Genomic DNA, 16,146 nt, shown 5'->3' on the forward strand with positions numbered 1-16,146 from the left:
TAGACCTCAATATGACCTTGGTTACAGGAGTAATTAAGATATGGATTATAGTGGGAATAATAGGGTCCTGGAGCATATGCAAAGGTCAAACTATAAATAACTCTGATAACTGTAATGATTGCATTAGAACCACCAAAATGGGTAATAAGATAACCAAAACTCTGACATATCATACTCAGATGAACTGCAAGAAGGTGGTGGGAACATGTGTTCATAATACCACCTGATTTTCCCTGTGTAATGAAACAGGAATGGTTACATGCGTTGACCCCTCTAGTGTGAAATATCAAACAACCATTCAGATATTTACCTCTCAAAGTGGAAAGAATCTAACTTCATTGTTATTAGGACAGAACACTAGTACCTCTGCTAATCACAAGAGTAGAATCTGCTTTGATGCCTGCTATGCCATGAAGTTTAGTCCCTGGACCACCTGTGGGGCCTGAGTTGGCAGCAGAGTTACCTCACACAAAGGATATACGTTTACGACCAACAACAGAGAGGAAGCTCCTACGTGGCTTCCCAGACATATTGGTACTCCGATGGTAGGGGCCCACCTAGGGTGTGGACAGAGAAGAGCAGTTGGTTTAATTTAACCAATGGGGTCAGACAATCTGATTGTTTAGAAGACCATTGTACCCCCACATGCTTGCATTTTATGGATCCCGATGAAGGATAACAGGAATATGGATTGGGAATTGAGAGTCCGGGAAAGGACCCGAGCACCCGCATCACCGTTAAGGTAACAAGGAAAAATCTGACCCCAATAGAAAGAAAATTATTCCACTCCTTTTATGAGGAGCTTGAAAAGGCCGATCACCCTGATACCTGGGGACTCACTTTTCTCACCAAAAATCTATTTATAGATCTGGCTGAAAGGATAGGCACCACCCTGGGAGTAAAGAATTGTTATGTATGTGGTGGAACAAATATGGGGGAACAATGGCCTTGGGAAGCTAAAGAAATTGATATCCAAGACACTAACATTACGTCCACTTGGACTACTAAATTAACAAAGAAAAGTCAAAAATGGGCTTTAACTACCTCCATTATAGGTCACTTCTGCTTTCAGAGAAATTGCTCCGAGAACCAGGAGGAAGTACGAACCATGGTATGTGAGGGTCAGAGATCTTACGGGGACTCAAGTACTCAGAATTGGGGAACCATGCACAGTATCAAACAAAATCCTTTTAATAACACGGTTCTACAGGGTCTTTGGGACAATGCATCCCAAGAATGGTTTGCCCCACACGGATTTTATTGGATATGTGGAAAATTTGCATATACCAGCCTACCTAGCAATTGGTGTGGTTCATGCGTATTGGGAAATATAAAGCCTAGCTTTTTCCTACTTCCTATTCCTCAAGGGGAAAAACTTGGAATAGCAGTATATGAGGAGAAGGGAGCTAGGAGAAAACGATCATTAAAAATTGGAAATTGGATCACCAGGCCCAGATGAAATTCCGGTTGAGTTTTATAAAAATACACAAGAGTCACTACAATGGATAATGTTGGAGATTTACAATGAGGTGCTGGAGGAGGCAAAGATACCGACAACCTGGACTGAAGCAATCATCACCCTCATTCCTAAGGAAGACTCAGACCTACAACAAATTCAAAATTATAGACCGATTTCTTTACTAAATACAGACTATAAGACATTCACAACAATAATAGCAGAAAGGATTAAAAAAATTTTGAATAACTACATCCACCCAGATCAAACTGGATTTCTACCAGGACGACAGATAAAAAATAATATGAGGATAATAATGAACACTTTAGAATTTTATGAAGCCCATCCTGAAAGACAAGCTACACTGGTTTTTCTTGATGCCCAGAAGGCATTTGATAATTTGAATTGGAAGTTTATTAAAACACAATTGTACTATATGGATTTTGGGACAAAATTTGGAAAGATGGTTNATGGGGGCGTCGCGATAGGAGTGTATATAATGATGTGAGTTTGAATATTTTGGTGTGGTCTCTGGGATTAGAACTTCCTGTTGAAGTCTCTCACCAGGATCCACCGCACTTTGCAAACTGCTTTTCTATTTTCTGCAGAATAAACTCTTTTTCTTACCAATCCAATTTTGTTGGTATTTTAATCACGTTTCCAACAACATGACCCTTAAACATTCTTGGAAGATAAAGATGATTCATGGTGTTATCTATTGGGTTGATTCTCTTCAAAAAGCTCTGTAAAGACAGCCAATATGATTGCATTGGAAAGCTGAGAAAGTGGGTGGAGATGACGGTGCTGGTGGAATTTTCATTCCACTCTGGCACTGAAGTGGTATTTAGACATTGAAAGACATCGATTTTGAATGCAGCTCATCACAACACAAATAAACAGAATAAAGATAAGGTTCAGGGCTCATGCTTTATTCTCCTGTCATAGAAGTAGACTTCATGCAATTTGTTTCCAAGGCCATAAAACTTCCTTTGAATTGTGCTTAACTACTGGTGGTTTCACATCCATGCATTTTTCATGGCAACAATACAGAAGTGATGTCATTGATTTCTTTGAGGATGTACTCTTTTTTTCCTCAACTTAGTAGCTGGAAAGTTTCATCTCTTTTTAAAACTCCTACCACTTTGGTATTGCCTGATGGTTCCCCCATCTAAATATTAACCTTGCCTGATATTAACTCTGCTTAGCTTCCCAACTGCATTAAAAGCAAGGTTTCCTATTCTGGTTGGTTATTTATTAGACTTTAATTCCGCCTTTCTTCCTTTATAAGAAATACAAGGAGGCAAACATACAGTGCCTAATACTCCTCTTATTTTCCATACAACAAGCATCACATGAGATGGGTTGGGCTGAGAGAGATAATGGTCCAAAGTCACGCCAGCTGGAGGATTCTGGGAGTTGAAGTTCACATGTCTTAAAATTGCCAAGATGGGAACCCCTGCTCTAGAAGGCAAAGCTAATCTTTTATATTAAACAATCAACTGTTGGTTTCTGAGCTAGAGTTAAAAAACAAAATATATTGCCAATTCTTCCTATGGAGGATTATTTCAATTACTGTACTCTTAGGTCAGTGGTGGCGAACCTATGGCATGGGTGCCAGAGGCGGCACTCAGAGCCCTCTCTGTGGGCACGCGCACCATCACCCCAGTCCTAGGCCTTCAGCTGGGTTTTATAAATCCTTTTCGCTTTAGGCCTCCACTGCCATGTGCAAAAAAAAAAAAAAGGTTCAATCAGTCAATTTCAACTTCTCCAGGTAAAAAAAAAGATCTTGCAAAGTTGGAATTGATTGATTGAACTTTTTAGTCTCACCCAGTCTGCCATTACCACCGCAGCCATGTCCACCCAATGGGCCATACCCACCCGGCACTCAACGATGCTTAAGTGGGTTTTGGGTTGCAGTTTGGGCACTCAGTCTCTAAAAGGTTCGCCAGCACTGTGTTAGGTACTTCAACCAGGATGAAAAAGATACAGCTCAATTTATGTTGGTTCTGTATTCAAAGAGAACTGGCTCCCTCTGCTGGCAAGATTGTTTCTAAACTGTTAATCTTTGGATTAACTGTTAATCTTTGGATTCCATTTTTGTAGGTCATTGTTGTACCTATTACGGTATATATACAATTATATAAGGCTGATAACAAATTTGCAGAATGAAAATATTGTATACAGTCTAGCCAAATGTGTTTTTCTACATTTCCCTGTTTTAATTCAGTCCTGTGTTATTTTCTAGCCTAAAGTCTGTTCAGGAACATATGACTATGTTCATGTGTCATGGTCAATTAACACAATCTAATAGTTTTACTTAACATACTTACAAATCAGCTAACCTGGCAAGCCATATTCATGCAACATAGTAGGCTGAAATGCAGTTGAGCAATTTATGGCTCAATATGTTGCCTGTTTCAGCCTACGTCTAGTCTCATGCAACACATTTTCGTAATGCCTTGTGGCTAATGGACAAATCCTACCAATTCTGATATATTCAATAAGGAACCTACACAGTGCACGGATAGAACTGAAGACTTACTAAGACTAATAATGCACATGATGGACTGTCTCCAACTCAATATTGCAAAAGGTTATTTGTATAGTCCTTTTTGGATGGGCTTTTTTGCAATTACTGTATAGAATAACACAGCCAGTGTCAGCTTGCAGCTTTGACATTTAGTGCAAAGGCAGCAGATAATTTCAGCTGCCACTGCAGTCAGCAAACCTGTTAACAATTAAATATGAAGATTGCCTTTGGGAAGAGACAAATCAACAATAAAAGATTTAATCTGATAAATGTTAAGGTTACAACTTTACTTTTTTTTATTACTCAAGCCTGACATCGACACAAGGTTTCAACGGAATACCACTTGCCATTAAGTGGCAAGGAATATAAGCAATTTGAAATTCACAGTACTAGACTTGTGAATCATGCTAAACAATAATGATGGCTTAGTTTGCCTAAGTAAGTCCTGGTTAACTTCAATTGTGTTGGTGTAGTGCCCAGTTTAGTGTTTGATCTGGATTCATTTTTAAAATTAAGTATTATTAATAGTAAGTTTGGAAAGCCAGTTTGGTGTAGTGGTTAAAGCACCAGGCTAGCAACTGAGAGACTGAGCTCTAACTCTCTAGCCTGGTGACTTTCCGCCAGTCACTTTCTCTCAGCCCTAGGAAGGAGGCAATAGCAAACTATTCTGAAAAGCCTTGCTAAGAAAACTGTAGGGACTTGTTCAGGCAGTCTCTGAGAATCAGACATGATTGAATACAAGGGGAAAAAAAGTTCACTAGTGGAGCAAATCTATTGGTAGAAGTCCTGCATTTCTTCTTTTTTAATCAGTGTATGTATGGACAAGATGAGCCCCGAGCAACCTTTTTCTTGTCTAACTCTCTTGTGAAGTCTCTGCCATCTTCCTCCTACAGCTTGCTTGCTCACCTTGAACACCTGAGCCACTGATTTCTGCTAGTTCTCCACATTTCAGGACAAGAGACCCAGTTTGTAGGATAAATTATATGGTCGCTCCTCTTAGCATTGACTGTGCAAACTAACAGACATTTCTAATAAACCTGTATAGTATGTTGCACAACCTAAGGATGAGCTTCTTCCTCTGGCTTGGACCTGGTTTGCAGGCCATCCTAATCAAACCATGCATTAAAAAAAATCCATAGTTAATAATCCTGTTTGCAAAGAAACCAGATGTATAGTAAATCTGTCACTGGTTCAGTTTTCATATGGTTTAGGATTACATGCTAACATGGTAATTGGTATGGGATAGTCTTAGATCTAGGAGGGCATCTTAAAATTGGAGGGGTGCAGTTATACGTCTTCCCCAAACCCTAGGCAAGAAGTCTGCATAAGTAGACAGCAGGCTGGCTACATTTTAATTGTTGCTGAGTTGCTGAAAAAGCCCCCATACCAGGTTCCCAAAGGAGGAACAGGCAAATCAGGGGCTGCCTCATGCAACACACAAAACTAAAATCTGGTTTGTCTACCGGTACTTGTGAATAAGCATATGATGTGAACCAACCCTTCTTAGATTTTCCAGTAAACCCTGATTATCTCTACATGTTATTATGAATACAGCCATTTTTGGTAATGGGAAATTCATACTTAGCGCTTTAATGAGTAACAAGCAGAAGAAGCTGTTGTTACCAATCAGTTGACACTGACTGGTATTTTTATTCTATAAACCATTAGAAGAAAATTTACACTGCTATTCAGAAGTGGCAAATGTTTGGCACTGTTGGCAGTATTGTGTACTATACAATTTAAGTATCCACATTGTTAGTAAAGCATATTCCCTTCAGGCAGGAGTTCATTGCATTCCATATTTGTCCTTCAGCTCATTAACTTTGGCTATATATACTTTGATTGCATCTTCTTTGGACATACCTGAAGGGAAAAAAAAAGATTTTGCTGGGTGAATAGAAACGAATTAGGAAAATATTGGCAATTCCTATTTATTTTCCACTCCAATTTCTCCCTTTTGCAACAAACTTAAGACAACCAATTGGGGAGTTCTTGTGTAAGCAATGATTCCAGTGTGCCACTTTATTGCATAAAGATAAGTGACTTTATTTGTTATGCCTATGAAGAAACAGTGATAGCCATTGCTTCTGTAACCTGAAATTATACAGAAGATTAACACAAAACTGTTGTAAATGCATGCAAGTTTCCTTTGTGGGAAATCATCAAGATCAAAAGATTGTTTGACGACTCCAGAAGTGTGTCAATTAAAAGCTCCCTGCAAAACCTCCATTCTTTTCCCCCTGTAAACTTCCGGGGAAAAAAAATCAATAATCAATTAAAAGAATAGTAAATATATTAATATTAACTTATGCTGAGCACTGTGCATTTAAAAGGACTAGCTTATAGCCTTGTGGTTAATAATGTTGAATTTTGATTTAAGCCCTAAATTTTGGTAAAGAACAAGCAATGCCTTTCATCAATTCAATTTATCTGGGAATCGTGACTAAACTTTCAGATCCTTATATTGTCAAGTTCTACTATAGATGACTTTCTAATGTAAAACCATCAATATTCAGATAAGACTTTGCCTAGAGAACAATATTGGCTAATGTAAGGTATTTCTATCCTTTTATTTCTTCAAGAATTTTTAGATTGGCACTGAATTTTAATGACTTCCTTGTGCAAATGAAGTACGTGCAAAGGTTAATAGCCTTTCATGCCACCAAACAAATCACTTGTAAGAGATGGCATAGTTTTCATTTGCAGGCTGAAGATTTGGTTAGAATTGGTACTTTTAAGTCTCAAGTCACATTTGTCATTTTCATTTGCCAAAGCCTACCTTTTAATTTACTCCAGGCGTCCCACTTGGCTTTGCCTTTTAAATCAAACATTCCAGGGCGTTCTGAAACAAAACATTTTCACATGGCTCTTAGATGTGCTTGTAGTACAAATCACAGCTTTGAGAAAACTTCACATGAGCAAAAACAACTTTCATTAATTTTACAGGCTATGTAAGAGTTTTTTTAAAAAACAATAACAACAACCACCCTGTAATCAGACAGTTTTGAAATAAAAAAATGTAAGGCTCTCCTGGTTCTATTTTATATGCCAAACTATTTAATCTTGCTTACTGAGAGAATAAAAGTACATTTTTAACAGACATTAATGACCAGCCACAACACTAAAAGTGTTTGATTGCAATAGGATTGATAAGTTCTTGTAGTTAGCTAAAAAAAAAAATATGTAGCTTTTCTAACTTAACATCCTGCCAGAGTGGGACAATTACTATTTAGTGATCCATGACATTTACTAGAAAACCACAGAAGAAATGGTGCTGATAATTGTAATCTTTTTCTACCTAGTCAATGTAGTGTAGTTGTTGATAGATCAAAGACGTTTTCTATATAGCCTGAAAACCAGCTACCATGAATATGTACCTGTACAATGGAGATCTTGGTATACATATGAACACGCTTTGCTTGCATCATTCAGCTTAACATGCCTATCTACAGTTACACTCACGCAGAAGTCAGATTTCTCTGCTGCAGATTAGGTCACAAAGATTTGAAAACAGGCTTTACAGGTAGTTCTTGACATAATTACTATATTGTTTTGAGCCTGGCAATTATGGTTGTAAATCATGACATTTGTAAAGCATTCAACATGAGACTGGTTCCAGTTTTAGGACCTTTGCGGCAGTTGTTAAGTGAATCCATTGTTCGCTATGAAGCACTTTTTGTAAACACTTGTTTCAAAACATTGTAAATCATGGTCATGTGACCACAGAGCACTGCAAATGTGGGCCAGTTGCCCAGTGCCCGAAGTACAGTCACATGACACTGTGTGTGCATGCAACATTGGAACTTTGAAATCTGGTTGCAAGTAGCTTTTGGGGGTCCATCATAACTTCAAGCAGTTGCAAATCAACTACTTACATACTGCATTAAAAGGTACACTTTGTGTGAAATGATAGAGTATAAATCCACCATTAAAAACAAACATTTACCTCCATATGAAATAACCTGCCTTTCATACTCAAGTATTGTACTTATAAATTTATTCCTGCACTTTCCAGAGTAACTTTGGAAATTTCCAAGAACAATTTGCTTTATTTTATGTCTGCTTGCCTCCTTTATCATCCCCGTGAATGGAATAGCAAGATATAAAACAAGTAAGTAACGAACATATCCCCAATTTTGAGAGATATTTGGTTCTAGCAAGTAGCTCCTCTATTAATGAAAGGCAAAAATAGATTCTATTCTAAAATTATTCATATTAAAACCCCATCTTCTTCTAGAGAAGAGATTGTGCTCTATATTATACTTGTAACTAGTATACAACGAATTGCATTTGAAATTGTATTTCAATAATTCAAATTAATCTGACATTTGGTTCTTGGATCCTTAAAGCCATTGTGAGAATAAAAGATGGCACCCTTTTTCTAGACAACCTCCATGGAACTTTCTAGCCATGTTTATGCTGAGTTTTAAACGGAGTGCCATTTTAACCCTTTGCTGGGCTTGCTTTACCCAAGACTAGACCACGGGTGTCAAACTGTTGGCCCGCAGGCCGGATGTGTCACGTGGAAGCTACGCCCACCCCAGCTCAGGCAGGAGGGAAAAAGTAGCAATATGTCGCAACATGTCGTGTGACGCGGCTAGTTTGACACCCCTGCTCTAGACTCGGTGTGCTGTGTGCACTCAACATGAATAGTCTTTTAGATTCCTGGTTAACCCCAACCAAGTATTCATCAATACAACTATGCATAATAATCCAAGTGAAAGGGATATAACATCACACCCACCCTGAATGATACACTGAGTCTGAAATCTTGGTAAAACCAAAGCATGTGGATGAAAATATTGCTGTGAACATTCATACAAAACGTTTCCTTTTAACACGTTCTGTAAACATGGACTCTAATTGTTTCTCAATAAATGGTGTCTGCTTTGGCCTGGTGGGATAGCTATCTGAGCAGAATAGTCTCCCGTCCTTGACAAACTGTCCATTTTTGGCATTTTTATTCCAACAGGTCACCAGAACAAAAGAAACAGGATTGTGTACTTATCTCACATGAAACGTATTTTGGAGATCTGTTCTGTCCCAAAACTTTGCCTAAGCAACAAATAATCTGTCACTTTAAAACTTTAATTCTCAAAGTTGGCAATGAGACTGTCTGAAAAAAACCCGCTCCTTGCCAGGCAGAATGGATGACCTTGAGCTCTAATTGGCAGCACTAACCCAGAGAAAAATTGAGCTACTGTCCTTCGCTTCCCCAGCAGAGATGCCAGCAATGCTCAGTAGGAGTTTTACATCCCCCCTCAAATGTCCAACAGTCTCAGTATAGCTGCAACTATATTAGGGAAGAGGCTTCCATGTCTCATTGTTTTGATCTCCAAGCTGACTTTATACTTCCTTTCTTATATGAATAAGCAAAATTATTCAAAACCATAAAGAGCATCTAAGTATAAAAGAGGGGCAATATTTTAAATTCCTCTAAAGTTTGGATCAGTTACACAATAGGCCAAATCTTTAAGTAGGCGAGTACATAATAGCAGATGGTGAGTGAAATGGTTTAGGGTTTATGATAAAGAATTGCCTCCAGGCTCAATTCTCATGATTAACATAAGTGCATTCTCATGATTTTTTAAATAGGACTGTTAGACTAAGGTTTTTTTTAATTCTCTTACATCAACTTACCTTTCTTACACAGAAGATCTTGAAGCAGACACAGAGAATCTGGTATCATTTACATCAATTAGACCACAACTAACACAAGCATTGGCTATGCTGATCAAGGAAGATGGCTTACAAAGGCCAAGAAATCTGGACTTCACTAGGCTTATTCCAGTTTAAAGGTTTTATGAAACAGATGCTTATAGCTCATTTAGTTGTTTTTTAGATAGCCTTCCTGTAACATAATCATGCAGGTCTGTAGTTATACAGATATATAACCTTAGCTAATTATAAGGTGTTAATTGAATGTTATTACTAGTAAATATTTTCCCATCTTCTATCAAGGCACCAGATTGTCCTCTTCATAAAATATAAAGCTAGGCGCAGTCATGCAAAACAAATTATATTTTCTGCCATTTGTCTGTTATAACATTATGTTCTGTTGCAACTAAAATAAAAACTTCTGGTATTTTGACTTGTTTCCTCACAATTGCAAAATCAAACACTTCATGCACTAACATGGCCTGGCTTCTATAATCATTTTCTTATATCACAATTCATGCAAAAATAGGTCAAGAAAACTAGGTTACAATTTTTCAATTTAACTACCCATTCTATAAATGAAAGTTCAGTGGAAAAGAAGGCTGCATAACCACCATAATTTTAGAAGTTGAAACTGCAATTCCCACAACTCCTACTCTGGAACGGTTCCATGATATGTGCCAAGGTTCTTTGTGTAGTCATTTTAATTAATCTCCATCAAACAGAAGAAGCCTCAAGTATAATGGTCCTTGCACAAGTCACTCACATAGCATGTTGGCTAAAACGTTTGCCAATAAGGCAGATTTCTTAGTTATGCAATGCTTTAATTCCTCTCTCTAATTGTCTATCTTGCTTGGAACATGGAATCTTCCTAAGGATCAAAAAATGCTAGGTCTGCTTGTAGAATATTGCTTAAGACACTAACCACAAGTTCCACCATACCTGGCCTTTATTGCTTTATGAGGATTAGCTAAAATGAGTAGATCAAGAATCCCAAGATGCACTGTAGTATCACATTGTTTGCAATCTCATACAGATTCTCAGAAGTAACACAGAAACATATTGGCTAGGAAATTCTAGATGTCCAAGGACATCAAAAGAAAGAGGGCTACCCTGAACAATACCATGGTATTAAAGGACCACTGCAATCATTGTGACCAGTAATGTTATAGAAAGTTTGGTGTCATGATTAAAGTGCTGGACTAGAAACCAGGAGAGATTGTGAGTTCTAGTTTCCCTTTAGCATGAAAGCCAGCTGGGTGACTTTGGGTCACCCACTCTTTTAATCCAGTCTCCTTTCACAGAGTTGCTGTTGCATGGAAAATTAGGTCCTGGAACATTATGTTCCTACTCTGAGTTGCATAAAATAAAGGCACGATATAAATCTAATAATAGGGAAGTATATGAACGAACATATTGTAATAGGCATGTTATAGTTGTGACTATGCCATACATGATGTAGTGGCTGGCACGTCGGATTAGGGAGCAGGTTCAAATCTCTGCTTGATCAAAGATACTTCAAGGTTTTAGACACAAGATGGGAATAAATCAAGCACAATTTAAATATATATTTGGGGATATATTTCGCCAAGGAATTAATTTTAATGTTACAGGAAGTTATAAGTCATTGATGTTTAATACCACATATTACTTTTAGTACTGTCAGAATAATGATCTTTTAGGCATGTTAAAATGGTTTTCATCTCTATTGTAGCTTATCTTTGACCAAATAAGGAATTCTCAACTTGGAAAGTCAAGTTGAACTATCAGCAAGACTGTCATGATTATAACTATTCTACTTTCACTTTAATAGTTAAGAGCATATAGCTCAGGGATAGGCAACCTTGGCTCGTTTATGACTTGTGGACTTCAACTCCCAGAATTCCTGAGTCAGCAGGGCTGCTGCAGGAATTCTGGGTATCGAAGTCCACGAGTCATAAAAGAGCCAAGGTTGCCTATCCCTGGTATAGCTAAATGAGTCAGATCTTGATTTCAGCTCAATATTCATTTGTATTTTTAGTACATAGGTTTTGTGGAAATGGTTCTGTTCATATCAATTCTGAAAAGGTTTTGCTCAGTTGAGAAGGTTGGACTCCTAGGTTTTATTTATTTATTTGAGATACTGCAACCTTGTGCACATACAGTTACTAGTTCTTACCTGTATTTACATCTCCAACTGTAACTTGCTTAAAGTGGCCGTAGAGATCCAGCAATTCCTGATCTGATGGTGGGGACTTCAGGTTCTTAACTTCTTCAGCTGCTTTATCAAACTCTGCCTATTTCAGTAGATGCAACAAGAAAAAAGGTTAGTGCTCCCACGGTTGAAAGCTGTCCATTCTTAATTGTATTCAACCCAAGAACGGTCATTTTTAAAATGCTCTTCAGTTTTACCTAACTACACCACACTAAATGCAATGCGCCCATCAACGATTTCAACTTGAATTATGGGATGCTTGCACAGAGCGTTCTATTTTCAACCTACACAGATAGGAGTGCTTGCTTGAACAAAGCCTACAGAGATCAAAAGTGTGATATTGGGTTGTGAAACGTTGCGGAAATAAGGTTCCAACTGCTGGGCAGCTGAGGTTTCAGAATTGTAATTGGGTCTATCCCAGGGGTAGGCAACCTTGGCTCTTTTATGACTCGTGGACTTCAAATCCCAGAATTCCTGAGCCAGCGTGGCTGGCTCAGGAATTCTGGGATTTGAAGTCCACGAGTCATAAAAGAGCCAAGGTTGCCTACCCCTGGTCTATCCCCTGCGAGTCCTATTAGTTTCTACAAGTCCCTTCCATTGAACATTGTTACGTAAATTATCAAAAGAAGCTACACTAGCAAACACCACCCACTTCAGCGTTCAGCTGTGGCCACAATTGCCAATTGTTTCACTGATGCATTGGAAACAAAGAACTTATTTGCCGCCCTTCCTTCCCCCCCCCCCCCCAAGGATGAGAAACTGCTTTTTTGTAGGGGGTTTTGAACGCATTTTAGCAGCCGGCAAAACAAACAAAAAAAAAAAACACCTTAAGGTACTTTATTTTCCCTGAATAGGTTTTCTAAGACGCCGAACCCAATTTCAAACAATAATTACTCTTGCAAATGGAAAACCACTTCCGAGAAACCTGCAGGGACAACTCCCCACNATTATCAAAAGAAGCTACACTAGCAAACACCACCCACTTCAGCGTTCAGCTGTGGCCACAATTGCCAATTGTTTCACTGATGCATTGGAAACAAAGAACTTATTTGCCGCCCTTCCTTCCCCCCCCCCCCGCAAGGATGAGAAACTGCTTTTTTGTAGGGGGTTTTGAACGCATTTTAGCAGCCGGCAAAACAAACAAACAAAAAAAACACCTTAAGGTACTTTATTTTCCCTGAATAGGTTTTCTAAGACGCCGAACCCAATTTCAAACAATTATTACTCTTGCAAATGGAAAACCACTTCCGAGAAACCTGCAGAGACAACTCCCCACGGCTTTGCTAGGGCGAAGTCGCCAGCAATACGAAAACCGAAGAATGATTGGGATTTGGCCCTATGAGGTTTAGTTTTAGCAAGGTTTCTTTAGCGACGAAATAAAAGGAAGAAAATGGGCGCGCGCGGGGGGAGGGGGGGCAGTCAGAAGGCACGGCGCGCACATCCGTCTTTCCTCCCCCACCCCCGAATAAAAGGCAAAAGACGAATTCAAAAGAGAGGAAGCAAGATGCTTTGGCCTCTTCGGTCCCAGGAGGGTATTAGAACTCACCTGCGTCATAATGGCAAGGTATTCAGAGGTCCTAGATAGGAATGAAAGACCGAAGACCGCTCAAACTGCTAAATACCCGCTTTCCTTTTCCAGCTTCTTTGCTTTGCCAGCGCCACTATTTCACTCATCAGCCCAGTGGGATGCCGACCAATCACAGGGGCAGGGCGGAGAATTCCGCCTCTTCATTCAATCGCGTCTCTCCAAAGGAGCTGATGGACGGCGTCGACTGAACGGGAGACAAGAGTTTGCGCTCACTGAAGAGTGGCGAGGGAGCATCACGTCCGGTTGCTGAGGGAAGCTTGGAGACGCCGGCCCGATTAGGTCAAGGGTAGAAAGAAGAGAATAAAACCTGATTTTCATCAACACAATAAAATATCAAAGTAAAAAAGGATCCTCTATTCCTGGGGAGGTTCGTTATAGGCAAATACAGTCTTACATTGTCTTCTTCAGAAACTTTGCCCTTTGCCTGAAGTTTTTAAGATATTGCGGGAGAGTCCTCCAGAAATCGTGCTCAGCTGTCTTAGCATCTGCAGAACTGGTGATGGCCAAATCAAGGAAACCTATGTTGGTTAGCCAGTGCAACGGTACTACAAACACCATATTTCAAGTATTACAAAGTCCATACTGTGTGTGCCAACTGCACAGCTGGAGCTAGACTTCGACCCCACAATTGCAGAGAGGGTGACAAATGCTAGATAGAATTTAAGAATTTAAGCCAGAACTGTTTTTGTTAGGGATATTAGGACCCAGTTATGGGAAAGAGAATGAGTATTTTATATTACATATATTGACATCTGTGAGAATAGCATTTGCCCAATATTGGAAAAATGAAAATATACCATCTGATGAGATTATAATTAGGAAAATTTTTAGAATGTGCAGAAATGGACAGACTAACCTTAGAGATTAAAGCGAAAGAAGACTCAGTTTATTTTAAAACATGGGAAAACTTTTACCAATGGTTAGCAAAATGAACTAGCAAGAAATGATTGGGATATTTAATAAGATGAATGATATATACTGATTAATCGATACTCTTTATGATTACTGTTATTCTCACTGACTATAGCTATTTACTACTATATTAATTACTGTTATCGAATATTTGTATCCGGACAATAGTCTGCTTGCTAAATCTTGGAAATGTTATTGGGGGCAACCTCATTGTTGTACCTACCCCTATCCCAACCCCATCCCTGAACCCTATATTGACCCTATCCCTCCCCTAATCTTATAAAACTTAATAAAATATTGTAAAACAACAACAACAAATGCTTGTTCGGTAGAAGCAAGTGGCAGAACAAGTATAGTTATGTTCAGTTTTGCCACTGCAACCTATTGAACACATGTTATTCTTGTACAGATCCTTATCTTTTTATTTCCTCATTTTCCAACATGATCAGGCATGACTTTCAAGTACATTTAACGTTAGGCTTCCCAAAGCAAGCTCCATTTTCTTTTTCTTTTTTTATATTTAATGGTGCTAGAACTTAAGTCAATGCAAAATGTGAAATGGTATGATGAAAGTATAAGGGTCCTGTTTCATCATTAAAGCAAGAAAGTATGGCAAAGTTGGGTTTGCAATGACATGCAGGCTTAAAATATGGTTGCTCAGTTTATGACTCAGCAAGTTGTAAAGGTGCTCAGTGTTGAGCTGTTGTGGTTGAGAGTATTGTGGAAGCCCAGATCACTACTTTATAAGGTTAATTAATTGTTAACATGGTTGCAGAGGGGCTTCAGGATTGGAAAAGAGGTCTCCCCCCCAATAGTAGAGAATATATATAGTTCAGTGTTGAAATGTTGGGGTTCTTGGCATTTGTTGATCTGGGTTATTTTCTTCCAGATGTTTCTTTACCAGGTTAGGTAACATTACCAGTGCCGGAAAAGTGGACTTTGCTGTGCTTGCTCTGCCAATCGTACTTGGGGTGTGGTGCCTTCTTGATCATTCCCTCATTAAAGTAGTAAATTGTCTGTGAGAATAACTCAGCTTGGCAAACACCAAGAATCCAATATTTGATCTTTTAAAATATTTCCCTAACATAAATAAATGTAGAGACAGTCAGGAAGCATGTGTAAAACAAGGATGATCCTGTAGAGCAGGAACGTCCAATCTTGGCAACTCTAAAATCTATGGACTTCAACCCCCAGCATTCCTCACTCAGCATGACTGGCTGTGGAATTCTGGGAGTTGAAGGCCATAGGCCTTAAAGTTGCCAAGGTTGGACACTCCTGGCGTAGAGTGAAAAGTAAGCAATCTCAACCCTCCTATCCCCAACTTTCTCAGGGTTTTAGATACTCTGGCCCATTTTGTGGTGCTGTCCTTGATAGATGCTGTTGCCATCATCTATCTTCCAGAGAGATGTCTTTACCGGGCACCTTCCCCATAACTCCAACATGTTAGGCAGGCAAGAAACCCACAACCTGAATGTCTCCTTTTCAAGGGAGATTGACTAATTGACTGCATGCCATCAAGTTGTTGTCTTAGTGACCACATACATTTTTCCACGGCATTCTGTCCCTAACCTGGTCCTTTAGCTCCTCTAAGAATGCACTCATCTCCACTGTAGCTGAGTCTACCTTGTACTTTTTGTCCTGTTTTTTTATTAATCAAATTCATATTCCCACTCCCCAAAGGTGGCGTTGGGTGGCACACAGCAATAAATGAAAGAGCTAATAGAAACATAGATAAAAGTCTAAAAAAACCCTTACAGTAATAAATAACATAAAAACGAAAATAGTAACAATGGGCATAGTGTGATAGA

At 38.9% G+C, this 16,146-nt stretch overlaps 1 protein-coding gene across 1 annotated transcript; it reads right to left on the minus strand.

Annotated features, from left to right (window-relative positions):
* Positions 1–5,597: 5,597 nt before the first annotated feature.
* On the minus strand, positions 5,598–13,532 carry DBI (diazepam binding inhibitor, acyl-CoA binding protein). Its single transcript, XM_015825613.1, has 4 exons — positions 13,385–13,532; positions 11,803–11,920; positions 6,766–6,828; positions 5,598–5,849 (listed from the first exon to the last, which is right to left on the minus strand). Exons 1-4 carry the CDS (start codon positions 13,391–13,393, stop codon positions 5,773–5,775), a joined length of 267 nt encoding a protein of 88 aa, XP_015681099.1. The 5' UTR covers positions 13,394–13,532; the 3' UTR covers positions 5,598–5,772.
* Positions 13,533–16,146: the final 2,614 nt, after the last annotated feature.

This window comes from Protobothrops mucrosquamatus, unplaced genomic scaffold (assembly GCF_001527695.2).
Source record: "Protobothrops mucrosquamatus isolate PMUCROS unplaced genomic scaffold, P.Mucros_1.0 scaffold_200, whole genome shotgun sequence".
Lineage (NCBI taxonomy): Eukaryota > Metazoa > Chordata > Lepidosauria > Squamata > Viperidae > Protobothrops > Protobothrops mucrosquamatus.